We start from the raw sequence: 23,932 nt of genomic DNA, 5'->3' as shown, positions 1-23,932 counted from the left end.
TAAAGTTTGTGATAAAAAAACTGTGGAATTAAATTTTAAATCTAGAAAGAAATTAAGTTTAATAAATGTACTTTATGTTTTTAATTTGAGAAAATATTTAGTTTTTGTTAGTCTCTTATATAAGAAAAGGATTTAAAGTTGTAATAGAATCTAATAAAATAATTTTGCTTAAAAATGTTGTATTCATAAAAAAAGATATTGTACTGAAAAAATGTTTAAACTTAGTATTAATAATAAAGTGAATATTTATTTGTTTGTTGTTGATTCTTGTGATTTATAGCATAATAGATTAGCACACTTAAATAATTACAAATCAATTAAATATATGCATAAAAATAACTATATTAATCTCAATAATAATAATTTTAATAAAAAATGTGATATTTATATACAATCTAAAATTACTAAAAAACATTTTACTAAAGTTGAAAGAAATATATATTTATTAGAATTAATTTATAGTGGTATTTGTAAATTAAATAATAATATTACTTAAAAAGAAAAAAAATATTTTATAATTTTATTGATGATTGTTCTAGATTTATTTATGTGTATTCACTTAGAAATAAAGATGAAATTTTTAAAAATTTAAAAAATATAAAATAGAAATAAAAAATACGTATGATAAGAAAATAAAAATTTTTTCATAGTGACATCGAAGTGAAGAATATTTTTCTAATGAATTTGATAATTTTTGTGAATTACATGGTATTGTGTATGAATCTTTCGTTCCATATACTTTGTTACAAAATAGTTTGGCAGAAAGAAGAAATCATACTTTAGTGGATATATTAAAGAGATACAACCTTTTAAAAATGATGTATATTTAAAATACTATATTTTTGGGTAAAAAGACATAACTCTTTAATAATGGTATATATTTAAAATATTGTTTCTATTGACAATAGAAGATTTACAATAATTTATATATATATAACAAATTATAATTACTGTGTACAATATATATAAATAAATCCTTGTCCACTATTTAAAAAAAATGCTAATCAAGTATATATTTTAATTATTAAGAATTTATTTTTATTCAAAAGAATTAAAAAAACTTTATTATTATTAATTAAAAAATTTATTAATTTTAGTATATAATAAAAAAGTATTATCATTAACCCTATAACAACTAAATATAAAAAATATCTTTTTAAAATATAATCTAATCATACATTAAAACCACAATAAATATAAAATTCTATAATCTTCTTATTTTAATATACCCAACATAATATTATCCACATACGTAGTCGTCGTCATCATCATCTTGAATGAATTGACATGGGCATTCTCCAAGTTTACCTTTTCTTCATTTACTTATTAAGCCTTTATATATATATATATAATTAAAATAAATTAAAGTTTAAATATATGAAAGTTAACATTTTAATTAGTTTCTGTTGAAGATAAAATAACTTATTTTTAAACCCTTTTTATTAAATAAAAAATATTATACCTTTTGTTAATTAAATAAAATTTAATTTTAATTTATTATCGTTTATATTAATAATTTATATGCAAAATTTTGAATATTTTATTTTATTTTCTTTCGTTTTTAATAATAAAATAATTATAAAAAACTTTGCCTTCTTTATTTTTTTTTCAAAATCCAATATCATTATATTTCACAGAAAGAACTAATTGTTTTCATATTACATATAAGAGCAATGTTAAATAATTAATTTTTTTATTAATATCAATTAATTTTTTTTAATATTTTATTTATTTAAAATTCTAGATTTAAATTATAAATTTAAATATTAAAATTGACTAATATTAGTTAACTAAAAATTGAATTTTCTTATTTTTATAATTATATTATGTATACACCAAAATCAATCACTATTAGTATAAAATATATAAATATATTAGTGACTAATTTTATTAGTAGAATAGCATTTTTTATTTTTCTTTTTCCTGCCTAAAAACATTTTAATAAAGTCCCTTTCCCTCGCTCTGTTGTCGATCACGCGTATGCCACTTGTAGCATATTATAACACTTATCATCAACACTACTCCAATGCAGCTGCATCACATAATAATTAATAAGCAGTTAAGCTGCAACCACACTCGTATGAAAAGCTTTAATCATGTTATCGAGCATTTAACGTAAAGCTTTTATCCATCACAAAACCGGTCTCTATAAGAAACAAAAATACAAAATACACTACAACCAAATATCAACTCTCAGTTTCAGTGTTTCACCAAAGAAAAAATATATATATACATAAGCAAAATCAAATACTTCCAAAGAACAAAATTCAAATTAAACTGAAAGATAGCATTTAATAATCTATCTACAATTTTGACCTTTTTCTTCATCTATATCCGAGTAATGCTACATAAGGAACATGTTGGTACGAATTTTTATTCGACCAAAATTATGGAAGGTCGGAAAGAGGATCCAAAATGCATGAGTTTTGGAGTCATTTCAATTCATTTTTTTAATTAGTTTATTGTGGTTTTATTTACATTTATGTCTTCTTTAATATTGTCCATTACCGTTCTTCCTTGTTCTTTATTAGTTATTGAAAGTTTTTTTTTGGTGACTTTTAGTTATTGAAAGTTGAATTAACATTCTAGCAATTCAATTTTAATTAAATTTAGTGTTTTAATTCAATGATACGCGTGTTTCATTTAAATTTCTGCTCATCTATCATTTTTCGCACACTTGTGAATAAATTATAAGGTCCACATTCAAATTAATAAGTCCGAGTCGAATTACTACAAAAAATTCGTTAGATTTTGTTAAATTTGTCGGCGAATTTAAAAAAAAAATTTATCAGTAATATATTTATTATCAGAATTAACATCAGATTTATTCTTACTTTTTAAATTTTATCGATAATTATTTGTCGATAAATTTTTTTGTCTGTCGCTAATGACCAGCGAATTTAATGGCAAATATTAATTTTTAATTGACAAAATTTTGGAACTTATTACCATCAGATTTCTCCCGATTTGACCGTACGTAATCTTAAATTTTAGTTCTTTTAAAAAAAATTGTTTAAAAATTCATATATAATTTTAAATATTTAAATTCAATAATTTTTAAATTAACAAAATTTTAAATTTTATATTTTTTTTATAATAATTTGTCTATAATTTTTTGTTAAAAATTCACAAATAAGTTCACACATCAAAATTTAAAAATAAAGAAAAGAGATAATAATTACTCATGTATGGAAAAAATAGCACTATAAACATATACTCTAAATCCAAAACAGATGAACTTACATAAAGTTTGATATGAAAAACAAGATACCTCATGGTGGCTAAGTAAATTGTATAGTTGAAACTCTCTAGACAATAAAATATTAAAAAGAAAAATTAATTATATAAATGGTATATCTATTTAAGATTCTAAGTAATCTACTAACATGCATATGTATGTCTCTCAAATGGTTAAACTTATACAATTTTAGCAACTTACAGACCTAATTGGAGGTTTTGCATCATAAACTTACTGTCTACCAGTGTATTTTCTGAAATAGCAGGCTATACACCTTCAATGCAAACTATAAATATAATCAACATATATATACTATAAACATAATCAACACACAAATTATAATTAAACAAACAAATTAAAGTACATATATTCAAATGAGTAAATTACAATTAGTAAAATTTACAACAATCAACTCAGCAAAATTAATTCAAAAAATAATTAACTCAGATAACAATAAACTCTGAAAATTAACAACAATCAACAATAAGTCAATAATTAACTTAGAAAATTAACAAGCTAAAATTAACTCATAGAATTAACAACAATCAATACTAATTAACTCAGAAAATAATTAACTCAGACAACAATAAACTCAGAAAATTACCTATCATCCAAAACACCATCAACTTAAAACAAACCCCTAAATTACACGCTACCTAACCTAAAATTATTTAATTTCTAATTACACTAAATTAATATAACAAATCATAATCACACACTTCATTAAAAAATTTAATCAATAATTTAATAAAATACCTAACAAAATCTTAAATAAACAAACCAAAAACTAAAAAAAATATAAAAACTATAGAATAATTATCTCTAATGATGGTTGCAGAATGGTGGAAGCGTGGTCGTGATAGGAGGCAGCAGTGAAACCTACAATGGTGGAGTTAGAGTTTAGTAACATAACAAACAACTAAAAAAAAAAATAGACAACAACCTTACCTTGGCACGGTGGTAGTGACAAGGTAACGACCTCCGATCAACGGTAAAAGACACCAACAGTGGTGGCATGATGGATGCTTTCCATGGAGACTCCAGTAGCAGTGACGACAATGTGTTGTTTTGCAATGACAATGTGGCTTATCGGCAGTGATGGCAGCTCTAGGTGGTGGCGGCGCAACCTTTTTCAATGGACCAAAGGGGGAGAGATGAGAGAGAGAAGAGAAGAAAAGAGAAGAGAAGAGAGAAAGGAAGTTTGTAGAAGTGAGGGAGAAGGATTTCGCATTTAAATTTTATCCCAAATTTACCGTCGAATTTACCGGTGAAAGAATCCAACAATAAAGTGTTCGTCGTTGCTTAAACGACGCATTTCGCTAAATTCTGTTACTATCTGAATTTTTCGACGATAAACTCAAAGCTAATAAAATTAATTTTTACGCCTCTATTTACCGTCATGAATTTAGCAGCAAAATTTTATATATGACAATAACTTACTTGAGAGACAAATTTTCATTCGTAACCGTAAAAAAAATATGTCGCTAAATTCGTCAGTAACATCCGTCGCTAAATTCAACGGAATTCAGCTCATTTTTTGTAGTAAATAACCAAGAAAAGAAATCGTATCTATTTTTCGAAGTAAAATTTTGATATAAATTTGGTTGATATTTTCTATTGAAAACAAAATAAAAAATCCAGGCGAAATAAAATAAAATAAATCATTTTTGCCAACACTTTATACTTTAAATTCTATAGTTTAAATCATAAACACTAAACTTCAATTCTTAATAGTATAAAAATAAATTATTGACTAATATTAATAAAAAATATTAGTTCCTTAATATTTCTCATCTGTATCCATTAATAACTTTTGTTCTTTCCCATTCTTATGTCAAATATTAAATACAACTATGTTATGTGTATATTAAAATCAATAATTAGTATAAAATATATATTATAATACAAAATACATATTAAAATGAACTAAACAACCATATATTTATACACATAAATATTACTTGATTTTAATAACTAATTTTAATGTATAAATAATATTTTTTATTAAACACAACTGATGACTTCAGTGACTAAGAGAAGGGGGGTTGAATCTTAGCTCCCTTTTTTGCTTGATTATGCTTTCTGGTCTTTGAGGAGATTTTTCTGTTTTTGTCTCGACCCTAGCCACGAGACTTTTTAATTTTGTCTCGTCACTTGGCACGAGATTTTTTTTTTGTTTTAACTCCTGTGCAGTAGAAACAGAAATGGAGTAGTAGAGAAAGAAGATTACATCCAGATATATCCTGGTTCAGTTGCTAAGTGCAATGCAGCCTACATCCAATCTCCATCACAAATATGATGGAATTTTACTATAATCATCCTAATTACAAACTATAAAGTGCTAACCCAACTTACAAGGGGATTCCCACAGAATCATGAAACACAACATGTAAATCCTGGTTAAATTAGTTAATAAATTAATTTTTAATAAGGAGGATTAGAAATGTAAATATTATATTAAATTAGGATAGAGCTCATCGAAACGAGAATTTTGACACCAATTTCGAAAAAAACGGTCTAAAATTGGACCAAACAGGCCGAACTGGTTGAACCGGACCCGAACCGGGCTGTCGGTCCAACCGGACCAGCCCTATTAAATGAACCCAGCTTTGTCTTCTTCCTCATTACTGCAGCAACGAAGCCTTCAGCTTCCACAGAGAAGAGAAACGATTTATTTCCTGTAACCCTTACGTTAATTTCTAACTCCCATAACTTCTCCGTCCGAGCTCCAATCGCCGCACCATTTGCGGTCACGCGTTCACCGCGTCGAACTCTACGTTTTTACCGGAACAATTTTATAGGTAACTTGTTATTTCATCTCAGTCTCCTCTTTTCCCCAATTTTCGAATTTTGAGTGGGAAAATTTCATTTCTTTGATTTCTGATGTTTTAGAATCCAATTAGCTTGAGGGAAACGTTCACTCTTACTTATGTGAAGCTTGGATAAGGTGAGGATACGATAATTCTATTTTATTTTCTTTGAATTTGAGCTTTGAGTATTAAATTGGATATATATGTGTTATGAATGTGTATTAGGTTGTGAATAAATAATTGGAGCTTGAAATTGTGAATATTGGAACTTGGAGGAAGCTGATTAGTTGAATTTTGAAGGGGCTGCCTTGGTTTTAAATAATTTGCTTTGGTCGTTACGTGGAAATCGGCCAAGGTATGGTTTAGGTTTCTTGAATTTAATATATAATGTTCTGTGAAAACTTAGGCTAGATGACCATAGGATAAGTTGGAATGCAGGTGTATGTTTAATGTTTAGTAATTTGTCGATGAATATATTTGGTTGAAGTTTATTGGATAATTAGTTATTAATTTTGGATGTTGAATGTTATTGTTGATGAACATGGCTGGTTTGGTGCTTGTTGATTAATTAATGATTTGGTAAATTATTGATTTGAAGTATAACTATTGTGGTGACTGTTTTGATGATGAGGAAGGGTATGTTGAATTGAAAAGAATGCAGGTTTGGACCCGAAAAGGGTGGCAAAGTCCGAGTTTTAGAGGAGATGCTGCCGAAATTTCATAAAAATTAGAGATTTTGTTTATATGATTATCTAAAAAGATTTAGATTCAAAGGGTATATGGTTTGATTTAGAGTTATTAAGAAAATGAGCATGTTTTAAGTTTGATTCATTTAGAAAAGAATGAATTATGTTTTGAATTGGAACTATTGATGGACGGAATGGGAGGTGTGATAATGAAGGATAAGGATTGAATATGATTGACGAATAATAATGAATGAGATGCGATTCAGAATGATGTGGATGTTGATGAATTATAATTGAATTATTTATATGGCTTATGAATTTGAATAATCTGAGATACGAGATTTCCTGGATTAAGTGCCGTGGCTTGCCACCACGTGTACCAGGTTGAAAACTCGATACTCTGTTGACCCTACGACGTAAGTGTGTGACCGGGCACTATATAAATTCCCGGGAATGTTACCCCCATTGAGTATTATTGATTATTTGAGAAAAACTATGCATAGACTCTTGGGGATGCACGTCGGGGGACAGTCTAAGTACAATTCAGACTTGTCGGGTTGGCTGGATAACCGACAGATGAGCCTCATCAGCCATAGGACAGGCATGCATCATATGCATATTACTTGAATTACTTGCATGTGTATTAACTGGGTGTGCCTAAATGTACTTGCCATGTTAAATGTATATTTGTTATCTGCAGTACTTGTAACCTTCTTGTGTTTGCCTTTGTTTGTTTACTTGTCTGTAAAAATGCATGATGGAGTTGGAGGTAAGGAGGAATGGCAGAATGGGATTTAGATTTAAGGTTAAGTTAAGTTAGGTTTAAATATCCTTAGTAAACCACCTTTTATGGCTTCTATTTAATACTTTAAGCTCTATAATCTGAGTGTCGGCATTCTAGGATTGCCTCTGGCATTCCCAGGACCTTATATATTATGTGTGTGGCACCTTTACCATACTGAGAACCTCCGGTTCTCATTCCATACTATGTTGTTATTTTTCAGATGCAGGGCGAAAGGCATCTCGTTAGGCGTCTGGACTCTTGAGGCGGAGTGGTTACTGGGATATTTTGTTATGCTATGATATATATATATATATATATATATATATATATATATATATATATATATATATATACTTAGCTTTCTCTCCGCATGACTTATTCTTTTTGATCCTCTTAGAGGTTTATGGTGAGGCAGGATTGTGTATATGTACTTTTGGGTTTTGGATATGTATGTATATATGTGTAAATATTCTCCGGCCAGTCTTGACTTCGCAGGCTGAGTTAGGAGCTTGGTATTTTGTATCTTTGGCACTCTATTCCCACTTATGTTATCTTGTGTTTAATAGTTATGGTTTTCTTAGCACGCAGATTAACTCGTTCCTTGAGCGTTGCGCTTTTATTTTGCGATTTTTGTTTCCTCTATTCTTCAAGACTCCTAGCATATTATAATTCTTCTGCTATTATATGTACTTATTTTATTCAGAGGTCGTAATACCACACCACCTCTATTTTACGACTTAAGCGTAAAACTTAGTGTGGTAGGGTGTTACATTATGGTATCAGAGCAGTTCGTTCCTATAGAGCCTGAAAGACAAACTGATTGTACTTCTGTGCATTCTCTGTATATGTGTTTATGTGCTATTAGGATATCTGACTGATATATATGGCATAAACGTTTGTGAGCATGCATTTGGAACTTAAAGAATTAGACTTGCGATATTGAGACTAATCAACTTAATATCACTTGTTTGGTGTATATAGGAACCAGATGTCAACTCGCGGACGCAGTCGCGGGCGAGGTAGAGGTAGGACAGGCACCGTTACTCCTGCCCCTATAGGGACTGATCCAGTAGACTTTATGGCTGCCCTGGGAAATATGTCTGCAGCTATACAGGCGACAGCCGAGGCACTGGTAATCAGATAAATCAGGGTAATCATGGGAACAATAATGATGAGGGCGGTCCAATGACACTTGCTACATTTCTGAAAGTTCATCCTCCGACCTTCAGGGGAACCTCAAATCCCACTGACGCAGATAATTGGATTTAGGCTATGGAAAGGGCGTTACAGGCACAACAGGTTCCTGAAGAGCAATGGGTTGAATTTGGAACTTATCAGTTGCAAGGTGAAGCTCAGTATTGGTGGCAGGGAACACGACGTATCCTGCATCCTGATGGTGCTGCGATTCCTTGGGAGGTTTTCCGGACAGAGTTCTATAAGAAATATTTTCCTAATTCAGCCAGAAATGCCAAGGAACTTGAATTAATGCAGTTAAAGCAGGGACAAATGACTGTTGCTGAGTATACTAGTAAATTTGAGGAGTTATGTCGCTTTTCTCATATCTGTCAAGGTGCGCCTGAAGATTTTGCTGAATGGAAGTGTATTAAATATGAGGGAGGTCTTCGGAGCGATATTCTGAGCTTCGTTGCCCCAATGGAGATCAGGGTGTTTTTTGAATTGGTAAATAAGAGTAGGGTGGCTGAGGATTGTGTGAGGAAGGCGGCAGCAGAGAAAGGAAGTTTGAGGGTGCCTTTTCAGAGGCCTTTAGGGAGGAACTTTGCTCCGAGAGGTAGGAATTTCAAGCGTGGAGGTTTTGTTCCGCAGAAGACTCAGGATCAAGGTAATTACAGAAGGCCGAATACTAATTCTAGTCAAGGAAGAAGGTTTGGGAAGCAGCCACAGCAAGATCTGAACTGTCAGAAGTGCGGAAGGTATCACCCTGGAGTTCCGTGCAGATTCGGACTTGGAGTATGCTATTCTTGTAGACAGCCCGGGCATATGGCCACCAATTGCTCGGAGAAGAAGAAGTATGAGACTGGTAGGGTACAGCAGCCAGGGAGAGTATACACCACTTCTACCATAGGTGCTGAGGGATCTGAGACACTGATTAAAGGTAATTGTGAAATGGCTGGTAAAATCTTAAATGCTTTATTTGATTCAAGAGCGTCTCATTCATTTATTGCATTTGAAAAGGCCCATGAATTAGGATTGAGAATGGTGGTTTTAGGTTATTGGTGGACGAAATTGTGATCACTGTTCTTTGATCTGATTCATTGTAATTGGATTTATTCAATAATTGTCCTTATTTGAAGTCACAACTCCGTTCAACTAACCAGCAAGTGTACTGGGTCGTCCAAGTAATAACCTTACGTGAGTAAGGGTCGAATCCACAGAGATTGTTGGTATGAAGCAAGCTATGGTCACCTTGCAGATCTCAGTTAGGGAGAATAAAATAGGATTATGGGGTTAAATAAAATAGAAAGAAGTTAATTAAAAAGGGATAGAAATACTTATGTAGATTCATAGGTGGGAATTTCAGATAAGCGGAATGGAGATGCTGTAGAGCTCTCGGACGCCTGCCTTCCTACTGCTCTTACTCAATCCTTCTTACTCCTTTCCATGGCAAGCTTTGTATAGGGGTTCACCATCAACTGTGGCTACTTTTCATCCTCACGGGGAAATATCCTATGCGGCTGTCACTCGCATAGCTAACCAGTCTGGAGGCATCACCCATGGTTGATAGCTACATCCCATCCTCGCAGTGAAAGCTAATGCACGCACTCTGTCACAGTGCGGCCAATCACCGGTTGGTTCCCGCTCCTACTGGAATAGAATCCCTCTTTTGCGTTTGTCACTAACGCCCAGCAGGTTAAAGTTTGAAGCACGTCACAGTCATTCATGAACGGAATCCTACTCGGAATACCACAGACAAGGTGAGACTTTCCGGATTCCCAGGATCCTACTCGGAACACCACAGACAAGGTTGGACTTTCCGGATCCAGATGAATGCCGCCATCTATCTAGCTTATACCACGAAGATCCTGTTGGAGAATCTAAGAGATACACATTCAAGCTTTGTTGCATGTAGAACGGAAGTGGTTGTCAATCACGCGCGTTCATCAGTGAGAATAATAATGAGGGTTATCTAACTCATCATCATTCATCATGTTCTTGAGTACGAATGAATATCTTGGAATAAGAATAAGATAGAGCATTGAATAAAAGAAAATAGAACTTCATTAATCTTTGAGGTACAGCAGAGCTCCACACCCTTAATCTATGGTGTGCAGAAACTCCACCGTTGAAAATACATAAGCAAAAGAAGGTTCAGGCATGGCCGAATGGCCAGCCCTCTCCATGATCAAGTGACCGAATGATAAAAGACTTAGAGTGGTCAAAAGATGTCTAATACAATAGATAAATGTCCTATATATACTAGACTAGCTACTAGGGTTTACATGAGTAAGTAATTGATGCATAAATCCACTTCCGGGGCCCACTTGGTGTGTGTTTGGGCTGAGCTTGATCAATCCACGTGTAGAGGCATTTCTTGGCGTCAAACTTCAGGTTATGACGTGTTTTGGGCGTTTGACTCCGGATCATGACGTTTTTCTGGCGTTTTACTCCAGACAGCAGCATGAACTTGGCGTTTAACGCCAAGTTACGTCATCAATCTTCGAATAAAGTATAGACTATTATATTGCTGGAAAGCCCTGGATGTCTACTTTCCAACGCCGTTGAGAGCGTGCCAATTGGAGGTCTGTAGCTCCAGAAAATCCATTTTGAGTGCAGGGAGGTCAGATTCCAACAGCATCAGCAGTCCTTTTGTCAGCCTTCTTCAGAGTTTTGCTCAAATCCCTCAATTTCAGTCAGAATTTACCTGAAATCACAGAAAAACACACAAACTCATAGTAAAGTCCAGAAATGTGAATTTAACATAAAAACTAAGGAAAACATCCCTAAAAGTAGCTCAAACTTACTAAAAACTATATAAAAACAATGCCAAAAAGCGTATAAATTATCCGCTCATCACAACACCAAACTTAAATTGTTGCTTGTCCCCAAGCAACTGAAAATCAAATAGGATAAAAAGAAGAGAATATACTATAAAGTCCAAAATATCAATGAATATTAATTTAATTGCATGAGCGGGACTTGTAGCTTTTTGCTTCTGAACAGTTTTGGCATCTCACTTTTTCCTTTGAAGTTTATGAATGATTGGCTTCTCTAGGAACTTAGAATTTCGGATAGTGTTATTGACTTTCCTAGTTAAGCATGTTGATTCTTGAACACAGCTACTTATGAGTCTTGGCTGTGGCCCTAAGCACTTTGTCTTCCAGTATTACCACCGGATACACAAATGCCACAGACACATAACTGGGTGAACCTTTTCAGATTGTGACTTAGCTTTGCTAAAGTCCCCAGTTAGTGGTGTCCAGAGCTCTTAAGCACACTCTTTTGCTTTGGATCACGACTTTAACCACTCAGTCTCAAGCTTTTCACTTGGACCTTCATGACACAAGCACATGGTTAGGGACAGCTTGGTTTAGCCGCTTAGGCCTGGATTTAATTTCCTTAGGCCCTCCTATCCATTGATGCTCAAAGCCTTGGATCCTTTTTACCCTTGCCTTTTGGTTTTAAGGGCTATTGGCTTTTTCTACTGCTCCTTCTTTTTTTTTTTTTCGCCATTTTTTTCTTTTTTTTTTCGCAAGCTTTCTTTTTCACTGCTTTTCTTGCTTCAAGAATCAATTTCATGATTTTTCAGATCCTCAATAACATTTCTCTTTGTTCATCATTCTTTCAAGAGCCAACAATTTTAACATTCATAAACAACAAGATCCAAAGACATATGCACTGTTCAAGCATTCATTCAGAGAACAAAGAGTATTGTCACCACATCAATATAATTAAACTAAATTCAAGGATAAATTCGAAATTCATGTACTTCTTGTTCTTTTGAATTAAAACATTTTTCTTTTAAGAGAGGTGAAGGACTAATGGATTTTATTCATAGCTTTAAGGCATGGTTACACACTAATGATCATGAAATAGAGACACAAAAACATAGATAAACATAGTATTAAAAACCGAAAACAGAAAGAGATAAAGAACAAGGAATGAATCCACCTTAGTGGCGTCTTCTTGAAGGACCAATGATGTTCTTCAACTCTTCTATGTCCCTTCCTTGCCTTTGTTGCTCCTCCCTCATTGCTCTTTGATCTTCTCTTATTTCTTGGAGAATGATGGAGTGCTCATGATGTTCCACCCTTAGTTGTTCAACATTATGACTCAAATCCTCTAAGGAGGTGTTGAGTTGCTCCCAATAGTTGTTGGGAGGAAAGTGCATTCCTTGAGGCATTTGTTGATGATGCACTTCCTCATGTTCTTCTTGGAGGCCGTGAGGAGCTTCCCTTGTTTGCTCCATCTTTTTCTTGGTAATGGGCTTGTCTTCTTCAATGGAGACATCTCCTTCTATGATAACTCCAGCTGAGTAACCTAGATGGCATATAAGGTGGGGGAAGGCTAACCGTGCCATGTATGAAGGCTTGTCAGCTATTTTGTAGAGTTCATTGGAGATGCCTTCATGAACCTCTACTTCTTCACCAATCATGATGCTATGAACCATGATGGCCCGATCCACAGTAACTTCAGATCGGTTGCTTGTAGGGATGATGGATCTTTGAATGAACTCCAACCGTCCTCTAGCTACAGGCTTGAGGTCCAGTCTTCTTAGTTGGACTGGCTTGCCTTTGGAGTCTACTCTCCATTGGGCGCCTTCCACACATATGTCCGTAAGGACTTGGTCCAACCTTTGGTTAAAGTTGACCCTTCTTGTGTAGGGGTGTTCATCACCTTGCATCATAGGCAAATGAAACGCCAACCTCACATTCTCCGGACTAAAATCCAAGTATTTCCCCCTAACCATGGTGATATAGTTTTTCGGACTTGGGTTCATACCTTGGTCATGGTTTCTAGTGATCCATGCATTGGCATAGAACTCTTGAACCATTAAAATTCCAACTTGTTGTATGGGGTTGGCTATGACTTCCCAACCTCTTCTTTGAATTTCAAGTCGGATTTCCGGATACTCATTCTTCTTGAGTTTGAAAGGGACCTCATGGATCACTTTCTTCTTTGCCACAACATCATAGAAGTGGTCTTGGTGGCTCTTGGAGATGAATCTCTCCTTCTCCCATGACTCGGAAGTGGAAGCTTTTGCCTTCCCTTTTCCTTTTCTTGAGGAGACTCCGGTCTTGGGTGCCATTGATGGTGAATGAAAAACAAAAAGCTTAGGCTTTTTTACCACACCAAACTTAAAAATTTGCTTGTCCCTAAGCAAAAAGAAAAGAAGAGTAGAAGAAGAAGAAGAAAATATGGTAGAGAGGGTTCGGCTATGTGGGAGAATGTGGGTTTGAGTTGTGTGGAAATGTAAAAGAAAGAAGGGTATTTATAGGGAGAGGGGAGGGTATAGGTTCGGCCATATTGGGTGGGAAAGGGTGGGAAATTGAATTTGAAAGTAGTGGGGGTAGGTGGGGTGTATGGGGAAGAGGGGTTGATGTGAATGGTGAATGGGGAAGTTGGGAAGAGGAATTGAGGTGATTGGTGAAGGTTTTTGGGAAGTGTGACATTGAGAATGAGATTTGGATTAGGAGAGTGTGAATAGGATTAAAAGAAATGTGGTAGGTGGGGATCCTGTGGGGTCCACAGATCCTGAGGTGAAAAGAAATACCATTCCTTCACCATATAGGCATGTAACATGCCTTGATGCATCATTCTGGCGTTCAAACGCCCATTGATGCTAGTTCTGGGCGTTAAACGCCCATGTTATGCATGTTTCTGGCGTTGAACGCCAGTTTCATGCTTGTTTCTGGCGTTCAGCGCCAGATTGTCCTCTGTGTGCGCATCCTGGCGTTAAACGCCAGGTTGTTGCTTGTTTTGGGCGTTCAGCGCCAGAATGGTGCTCTGTTCTGGCGTTGAACGCCAGAAAGATGCTCCTTCTGGGCGTTGAACGCCAGCCCGTGCGTCCTCCAGGGTGAAAAATTTTTTTCTTCTGTTTTTGACTCTGTTTTTAATTTTTTTTATTTTTTCGTGACTCCTCATGATCATGTACCTAATAAAACACAAAAATAACAAAGAAACAAAATAAAATAAAATTAAATGAATAAAATTGGGTTGCCTCCCAACAAGCGCTTCTTTAGTGTCAATAGCTTGACAGTGGCTCTCATGGAGCCACAAGGTGATCAGATCAACTTAAGTGTGGTATTCCCAACACCAAACTTAGAGTTTGGATATGGGGTTTGGACACCAAACTTAGAGTTTGGTTGTGGCCTCACAACACCAAACTTAGAGTTTGACTGTGTGGGCTCTTCTTGACTCTGAACTGAGAGAAGCTCTTCATGCTTGCTCTCTTTTGTCACAGAGGGATAGCCATGTGCTTGAAACACAAGATATTCTCCATTCAATTGAAGGACTAATTCACCTTTGTTGACATCTATCACAGCTCCTGCTGTGGCTAGGAAAGGTCTTCCTAGGATGATGCATTCATCATCTTCCTTCCTAGTGTCTAGGATTATGAAATCAGTAGGGATGTAAAGGCCTTCAACCTTTACTAGCACGTCCTCTACTAACCCATAAGCTTGTCTTATGGACTTATCTGCCAATTGTAATGAGAACAAGGCAGGTTGTACCTCAATGATCCCCATCTTCTCCATTACAGAGAGTGGCATAAGATTCATTCCTGACCCCAGGTCACATAGAGCTTTTTCAAAGCTCATGGTGCCAATGGTACAAGGTATTAAGAACTTGCCAGGATCTTGTTTCTTTTGAGGTAGAGTTTTCTGAATCCAAGTATCTAGTTCACTAATGAGCAAGGGAGGTTTACTTTCCCAAGTCTCATTACCAAACAGCTTGGCATTCAGCTTCATGATAGCTCCCAAATATAGAGCAGCTTGCTCTCCAGTCACATCTTCATCCTCTTCTGAGGATGAATAGTCTTCAGAGCTCATGAATGGCAGAAGGAGGTTTAATGGAATCTCTATGGTCTCTAGATGAGCCTCAGATTCCTTTGGATCCTTAATAGGAAACTCCTTCTTGCTTAAGGGACGTCCCAGGAGGTCTTCCTCATTAGGATTTTCGTCCTCCTCCTCCCTAGTGCATTCGGCCTCTTTGATTAAATCAATGGCCTTGCACTCTCCTTTTGGATTTTCTTCAGTATTGCTTGGGAGAGTACTGGGAGGGGTTTCAATAGCTTTCTTACTCAGCTGACCCACTTGTGCTTCCAGATTTCTGATGGAAGATCTGGTTTCATTCATGAAACTGAAAGTGGCCTTTGACAGATCAGAGACTATATTGGCTAAATTAGAATTATTTTGTTCAGAGTTCTCTGTCTGTTACTGAGAAGATGATGGATATGGCTTACTATTATTCAGCCTTGCACGTCCACCATTGTTAAAACCTTGATGGGGTTTTTGTTGATCCTTCCAGGAGAAATTTGGATGATTTCTCCATGATGAGTTATAGGTGTTTCCATAAGGTTCACCTAAGTAATTAACCTCTGCCATGGCAGGGTTCTCAGGATCATAAGCTTCTTCAGAAGCTGCCTTTCTAGTACTGTTGGATGCATGTTGCAATCCATTCAGATTCTGAGAGATCATGTTGACCTGTTGAGTCAACACTTTGTTCTGAGCCAATATGGCATTCAGAGGATCAATTTCAAGAACTCCTTTCTTCTGAGGTACCCCATTGTTCACGGAATTCCTCTCAGAAGTATACATGAACTGGTTGTTTGCAACCATGTCAATGAGTTCTTGAGCCTCTTCAGGAGTTTTCTTCAGGTGAATAGATCCACCTGCAGAATGGTCCAATGACATTTTCGAAAATTCAGAGAGACCATAATAGAATATATCTAATATGGTCCATTCTAAAAACATTTCAGATGGACATCTTTTAGTCAGCTGCTTGTATCTTTCCCAAGCTTCATAGAGGGATTCACCATCTTTTTGTTTGAAGGTTTGAACATCCACTCTCAGCTTGCTCAGCTTTTGAGGAGGAAAGAACTTGTCTAAAAATGCAGTGACAAGCTTATCCCATGAGTCCAGGCTATCCTTGGGTTGAGAATCCAACCATACTCTAGCTCTGTCTCTTACAGCAAAAGGGAAAAGCAAGAGTCTGTAGACTTCAGGATTAACTCCATTTGTCTTTACAGTGTCACAGATCTGCAAGAACTCAGTTAAAAACTGGTAAGGATCTTCAGATGGAAGTCCATAAAACTTGCAGTTTTGTTGCATTAAAGCAACTAGTTGAGGCTTAAGCTCAAAGTTATTGGCTCCAATGGCAGGAATGGAGATGCTTCTTCCATCAAACTTGGATGTTGGCTTAGTGAAGTCACCAAGCATTCTCCTTGCATCATTATTATTATTTTCGGCCATCACCTCTTGTGCTAGTGTTTCTGAAAGGTTGTTTCTGGATTGTTGTATTTTAGCTTCTCTTAATTTTCTCTTCAGAGTCCTTTCAGGTTCTGGATCAATTTCAACAAGAGTGCCTTTATCCCTGTTCCTGCTCATATGAAAGAGAAGAAAACAAGAAAAGAAGAGGAATCCTCTATGTCACAGTATAGAGATTCCTTTATGTTAGTAGAAAAGAAAGGGGTAGAAGAAGAGGGATGGAATCGGATTTTGGATGAAGAGAGGTGAAGAGAAGTGTTAGTAATTAAATAATTAAATAGGATAAGAAAAGAGAAAAGAAAATTCGAAAATAATTTTTGAAAAGGGGTTAGTGATTTTCGAAAATTAGAGATAAAATGTAATTAAAATTAAAACATGAAACAATTAATTAATTAAAAAGAATTTTTGAAAAAGAGAGAGTTATTTTCGAAAATAGGAAAGAGAAAAGTAGTTAGGTGGTTTTGAAAAAGATAAGAAACAAACAAAAAGTTAGTTAGTTAATTGAAAAAGATTTGAAATCAAATTTGAAAAAGATAAGAAGATAGTAAGTTAGATAAGATATTTTGAAATCAAATTTTGAAAAAGATAAATTTCTGAAAAAGATAAGATAAAAGATAAGATAAATTTGAAAAAGATATTTGAAAAAGATTTAATTTTAAAAATTACTTAACTAACAAGAAACTACAAGATAAGCTTCTAGAATTTAAAGATTGAACCTTTCTTAACAAGAAAGTAACAAACTTCAAATTTTTGAACCAATCACATTAATTATTAGTGAATTTTCGAAAATTACATATAAAGATAAGAAAAAGATTTTGAAAAAATATTTTTGAAATTTTCGAAAATAAATAAAAAATTTTGAGAAAGATATGATTTTGAAAAAGATTTTGAAAAGATAAGATTTTTAAAATTGAAATTTTGACTTGACTTGTAAGAAACAACTAATTTTGAAAATTTTTGACCAAGTCAATCCCAAAATTTCGAAATTTTGGAGGGAAATAAGGAAAAGATATTTTTTTGATTTTTGAATTTTTAATTATGAAAGAGAAAAAACAACAAAAATACTCAATGCATGAAATTTTTAGATCAAAACCATGAATGCATGCAAGAATGCTATGAATGTCAAGATGAACACCAAGAACACTTTGAAGATCATGATGAACATCAAGAACATAATTTTGAAAAATTTTTGATGCAAAGAAAACATGCAAGACACCAAACTTAGAAATTTTTAATGCATGGAAAATATGAATGCAAAAATGCACAAGAAAAACTAGAAAAGGCACAAAACAAGAAATCATCAAGATCAAACAAGAGGACTTATCAAGAACAACTTGAAGATCATGAAAAACACTATGAATGTATGAGATTTTCGAAAAATGCAAGAAAAATTTTAAATTCATGCAATTGACACCAAACTTAAAAATTGACTCAAGACTCAAACAAGAAACACAAAATATTTTTGGATTTTTATGATTTTCTAAATTTTTTTGGATTTTTATTAATTATTTTCGAAAATAATGTGAAGAAAAACGAAAATTAAAAAGAAAAATTTTGAAAAAGATTTTTGAAAAGAAAATTACCTAATCTGAGCAACAAGATGAACCGTCAGTTGTCCATACTCGAACAATCCCCGGCAACGGCGCCAAAAACTTGGTGGACGAAATTGTGATCACTGTTCTTTGATCTGATTCATTGTAATTGGATTTATTCAATAATTGTCCTTATTTGAAGTCACAACTCCGTTCAACTAACCAGCAAGTGTACTGGGTCGTCCAAGTAATAACCTTACGTGAGTAAGGGTCGAATCCACAGAGATTGTTGGTATGAAGCAAGCTATGGTCACCTTGCAGATCTCAGTTAGGGAGAATAAAATAGGATTATGGGGTTAAATAAAATAGAAAGAAGTTAATTAAAAAGGGATAGAAATACTTATGTAGATTCATAGGTGGGAATTTCAGATAAGCGGAATGGAGATGCTGTAGAGCTCTCGGACGCCTGCCTTCCTACTGCTCCTACTCAATCCTTCTTACTCCTTTCCATGGCAAGCTTTGTATAGGGGTTCACCATCAACTGTGGCTACTTTTCATCCTCACGGGGAAATATCCTATGCGGCTGTCACTCGCATAGCTAACCAGTCTGGAGGCATCACCCATGGTTGATAGCTACATCCCATCCTCGCAGTGAAAGCTAATGCACGCACTCTGTCACAGTGCGGCCAATCACCGGTTGGTTCCCGCTCCTACTGGAATAGAATCCCTCTTTTGCGTTTGTCACTAACGCCCAGCAGGTTAAAGTTTGAAGCACGTCACAGTCATTCATGAACGGAATCCTACTCGGAATACCACAGACAAGGTGAGACTTTCCGGATTCCCAGGATCCTACTCGGAACACCACAGACAAGGTTGGACTTTCCGGATCCAGATGAATGCCGCCATCTATCTAGCTTATACCACGAAGATCCTGTTGGAGAATCTAAGAGATACACATTCAAGCTTTGTTGCATGTAGAACGGAAGTGGTTGTCAATCACGCGCGTTCATCAGTGAGAATAATAATGAGGGTTATCTAACTCATCATCATTCATCATGTTCTTGAGTACGAATGAATATCTTGGAATAAGAATAAGATAGAGCATTGAATAAAAGAAAATAGAACTTCATTAATCTTTGAGGTACAGCAGAGCTCCACACCCTTAATCTATGGTGTGCAGAAACTCCACCGTTGAAAATACATAAGCAAAAGAAGGTTCAGGCATGGCCGAATGGCCAGCCCTCTCCATGATCAAGTGACCGAATGATAAAAGACTTAGAGTGGTCAAAAGATGTCTAATACAATAGATAAATGTCCTATATATACTAGACTAGCTACTAGGGTTTACATGAGTAAGTAATTGATGCATAAATCCACTTCCGGGGCCCACTTGGTGTGTGTTTGGGCTGAGCTTGATCAATCCACGTGTAGAGGCATTTCTTGGCGTCAAACTTCAGGTTATGACGTGTTTTGGGCGTTTGACTCCGGATCATGACGTTTTTCTGGCGTTTTACTCCAGACAGCAGCATGAACTTGGCGTTTAACGCCAAGTTACGTCATCAATCTTCGAATAAAGTATGGACTATTATATATTGCTGGAAAGCCCTGGATGTCTACTTTCCAACGCCGTTGAGAGCGTGCCAATTGGAGGTCTGTAGCTCCAGAAAATCCATTTTGAGTGCAGGGAGGTCAGATTCCAACAGCATCAGCAGTCCTTTTGTCAGCCTTCTTCAGAGTTTTGCTCAAATCCCTCAATTTCAGTCAGAATTTACCTGAAATCACAGAAAAACACACAAACTCATAGTAAAGTCCAGAAATGTGAATTTAACATAAAAACTAAGGAAAACATCCCTAAAAGTAGCTCAAACTTACTAAAAACTATATAAAAACAATGCCAAAAAGCGTATAAATTATCCGCTCATCAGTTATGATTTGAAAGTATATAATGCTACTCATGAAGCTATGGTGACTAGGATAGGATGTCCACAAGTTCCCTTTCGAGTACAGTAACGTGAATTTGTGCATGATTTGATTTGTTTGCCTATGACTGGTCTTGATCTCATTTTGGGATTGGATTGGTTATCCAAGAATCATGTTTTACTTGATTGTTCTGAAAAGTCAGTACAGTTTATGCCGAAAGGGTCAAAAGCACCGGTTGTGGTGAATAGTTACTATTTGAATTCTATGATAGTAAACTGTTCTGGAACTGAATGTCAGGGTATTATGTTATTAACTGCGAGAGTATCAGGTGATGATCAGAGATTAGAGCAGATTCTGGTTGTATATGAATTTCCAGATGTGTTTCCGGATGATATTAATGAATTCCCACCTAACCGAGAGGTTGAATTTGCAATCGAGTTGGTACCTGGATCCGGTCCAATTTCAATTACTCCTTACAGGATGTCACCTTTAGAAATGGTTGAACTGAAGGCTCAGCTTGAAGATCTGTTAGGTAAGCATTTCATCCGACCAAGTGTTTCTCCATGGGGAGCACCAGTGTTACTAGTAAAGAAGAAGGATGGGAGTATGCGGTTGTGTGTCGACTATCGGCAATTGAATAAGATCACTGTGAAGAACAAATATCCGTTGCCTAGAATCGATGATCTAATGGATCAGTTACAGGGTGCCGGTGTGTTTTCTAAGATTGATCTGTGATCCGGATATCATCAGATAAGGGTTAGAGATGAGGATATTCCGAAGACTGCTTTCAGGACGCGTTATGATCATTATGAATATACAGTGATGTCTTTTGGGTTAACTGATGCCCCGGCAGTATTTATGGATTATATGAACAGAATTTTCCGACCGTATCTGGACAAGTTTGTCATTGTCTTCATTGATGACATTCTTGTTTATTCTAAGTCTGAAGAGGAACATGCTGAACACTTGCGAACTGTACTGCAAATTCTGAGAGACAGAAAGTTGTATGCTAAGTTATCTAAATGTGAGTTCTGGAAGAGTGAAGTGAAGTTTCTCGGCCACGTGGTGAGTAAGCAGGGAATAGCTGTGGATCCTGCTAAGGTGGAAGCAGTGATGAATTGGGAGCGACCAACTTCAGTGTCAGAGATCAGAAGTTTCCTAGGTTTGGCGGGATATTATCGCAGATTCATTAAGGGATTTTCACAGCTCGCCTTACCTTTAACTAAATTGACTAGGAAGGATACACCTTTTATCTGGACTCCAGAATGTGAAGAGAGTTTTCAGGCATTGAAGCACAGGTTGACTACTGCACCTGTATTGGTATTACCTGAACCAAGTGAACCGTTTGAAGTGTATTGTGATGCATCTCTGAAAGGTTTGGGGTGTGTTCTGATGCAGTACCAGAATGTTGTAGCATACGCCTCACGGCAATTAAGGCCGCATGAAATGAACTATCCGACACATGATTTGAAACTTGCTGCTGTTGTGTTTGCTTTAAAGATCTGGAGGCACTACCTCTATGGCGTTAGGTTTCATGTTTTCTCAGATCATAAGATTTTGAAGTATCTTTTTGACCAGAAAGAGTTGACTATGCGTCAGAGAAGGTGGATGGAGCTTCTGAAAGATTATGATTTTGAATTGAATTATCATCCAGGAAAAGCGAACGTTGTGGCGGACGCTTTGAGTCGGAAGTCTTTATATGCAGCTTGGATGATGCTACGGGAGGAAGAGTTACTGAAGGCATTCCAAGGTTTGAATTTGGAAGTTAGAGAAGAATCTGGAATCCTGTGTTTGAGTCAGTTGCAAATTTCTAGTGATTTTAAATCAAAACTTCTGAAGGCTCATCGAGATAGTGAAGCATTACGTAAGGTATTACCAGCAGTCAAACAGGGGAAACATTGGAGAGTGTCAGAAGGACAGGATGGTTTGTAGAAGTTTAAGAACCGGATTGTTGTGCCAGATATTGGAGACCTGCGACAGAGAATCTTGAAGGAAGCTCATAAGAGCGGGTTTTCAATTCACCCAGGGAGCACTAAAATGTATCAAGATCTGAAAGCGATTTTCTGGTGGCCAGGGATGAAGAATGATGTGGCATTATATGTATCTAAATGTTTAACGTGTCAGAAGGTTAATATTGAGCATCAGAGACCATCAGGAACCCTTCAGCCTTTAGAGATTCCACAATGGAAATGGGAAAGTATCGCAATGGATTTTGTGATAGGTTTGCCTAGAACTCGGTCTGGTTGTGACGCTATTTGGGTGGTTGTGGATCGACTGACAAAATCAGCTCACTTTCTTCCTATCCGAATAAGTTGTACAATGGAAGAATTAGCTCGAATGTATATTAAAGAGATTGTCAGGTTGCATGGCGTGCCTTCTACCATTATATCTGATAGGGATCCTCGCTTTACATCAAGGTTCTGGGGAGCTTTTCAGCGTGCATTTGGAACTCAGCAAAGTTTGAGTACTGCGTATCACCCTCAGATAGATGGTCAGTCAGAAAGAACTATTCAGACCTTGGAGGATATGCTAAGGGCTTGTGTTTTGGACCAGCCTGCGAGCTGGGATCGGTATATGCCATTAATTGAATTTGCTTATAATAATAGCTATCATGCGAGCATCGGAATGGCTCCATATGAGGCTCTGTATGGCAGAAAATGTCAGTCTCTACTATGTTTGTATGAAACTGGAGAAAGGAGTTTATTAGGGCCTGAAATGATAGCTGAAACGACTGAGCAGATAAAGAAGATTCGTAGTCGAATGCTTATAGCCCAAAGCCGCCAGAAGAGCTATGCTGATCAGAGGCGAAAGCCTTTGGAATTTGAAGAAGGAGAACATGTCTTTCTGAAAGTTACACCAACCACTGGCGTGGGAAGGGCTATTAAGACTAAGAAGCTGAATCCCCGTTATATTGGACCCTTTGAGATTCTGAAGAGGATTGGGCCAGTGGCTTATAGAATTGCCTTACCGCCATATCTTTCGAATTTGCACGACGTGTTTCATGTGTCTCAGCTTAGGAAGTATACCCCTGATGCAAGTCATGTTCTAGAACCAGAACCAATCCAAGTGAAAGAAGATCTAACACTCCCAGTAATTCCGGTGAGGATTGATGATACTAATATTAAACGATTACGTGGAAGGGAAGTATCATTGGTAAAAGTAGCTTGGAGTCGAGTTGGTATCGAAGAACATACCTGGGAGCTCGAATCGGATATGCGAAAGGACTATCCACATCTCTTTGCAGGTAACTATATTTGAATTTTGAGGGCAAAATTCTTTATTAGGTGGGTAGGATGTAAACCCCGGTTAAATTAGTTAATAAATTAATTTTTAATAAGGAGGATTAGAAATGTGAATATTATATTAAATTAGGATAGAGCTCATCGAAACGAGAATTTTAACACCAATTTCGAAGAAAACGGTCCAAAATTGGACCAAACAGGTCGAACCGGTTGAACCGGACCCAAACCGGGCTGTCGGTCCAACTGGACCAGCCCTATTAAATGAACCCAGCTTTGT

The 23,932-nt window shown here is 35.8% G+C and overlaps 2 protein-coding genes across 2 annotated transcripts; both read left to right on the top strand.

Moving 5' to 3' along the window:
• The first annotated feature begins 8,790 nt into the window (after nucleotides 1-8,790).
• Nucleotides 8,791-9,768, top strand: LOC130981243 (uncharacterized). Its single transcript, XM_057904848.1, has one exon. It carries the CDS (start codon nucleotides 8,791-8,793, stop codon nucleotides 9,766-9,768), a length of 978 nt encoding a protein of 325 aa, XP_057760831.1.
• Nucleotides 9,769-21,235: 11,467 nt separating this feature from the next.
• Nucleotides 21,236-23,671, top strand: LOC130981242 (uncharacterized). Its single transcript, XM_057904847.1, has 5 exons — nucleotides 21,236-21,975; nucleotides 22,068-22,163; nucleotides 22,253-22,337; nucleotides 22,538-22,983; nucleotides 23,068-23,671. Exons 1-5 carry the CDS (start codon nucleotides 21,236-21,238, stop codon nucleotides 23,669-23,671), a joined length of 1,971 nt encoding a protein of 656 aa, XP_057760830.1.
• The last annotated feature ends 261 nt before the right edge of the window (nucleotides 23,672-23,932 follow it).

This window comes from Arachis stenosperma, chromosome 5 (genome assembly GCF_014773155.1).
Source record: "Arachis stenosperma cultivar V10309 chromosome 5, arast.V10309.gnm1.PFL2, whole genome shotgun sequence".
NCBI classification, from domain to species: domain Eukaryota; kingdom Viridiplantae; phylum Streptophyta; class Magnoliopsida; order Fabales; family Fabaceae; genus Arachis; species Arachis stenosperma.
The sequence above is the reverse complement of the archived record's forward strand: the minus strand, read 5'-3'. Positions and strand labels throughout refer to the sequence as shown.

Excerpts from the sequence above, each read along its gene's own strand:
- LOC130981242 (XM_057904847.1), top strand. The coding sequence starts at position 21,236 with ATGTCTTTTGGGTTAACTGATGCCCCGGCAGTATTTATGGATTATATG. Across the intron at positions 21,976-22,067 it reads TCAGATCATAAGATTTTGAA|GAAAAGCGAACGTTGTGGCG; the intron begins GTATCTTTTTGA and ends ATTATCATCCAG. Across the intron at positions 22,338-22,537 it reads AGTGTCAGAAGGACAGGATG|AAGGTTAATATTGAGCATCA; the intron begins GTTTGTAGAAGT and ends TTAACGTGTCAG.
- LOC130981243 (XM_057904848.1), top strand. The coding sequence starts at position 8,791 with ATGGAAAGGGCGTTACAGGCACAACAGGTTCCTGAAGAGCAATGGGTT.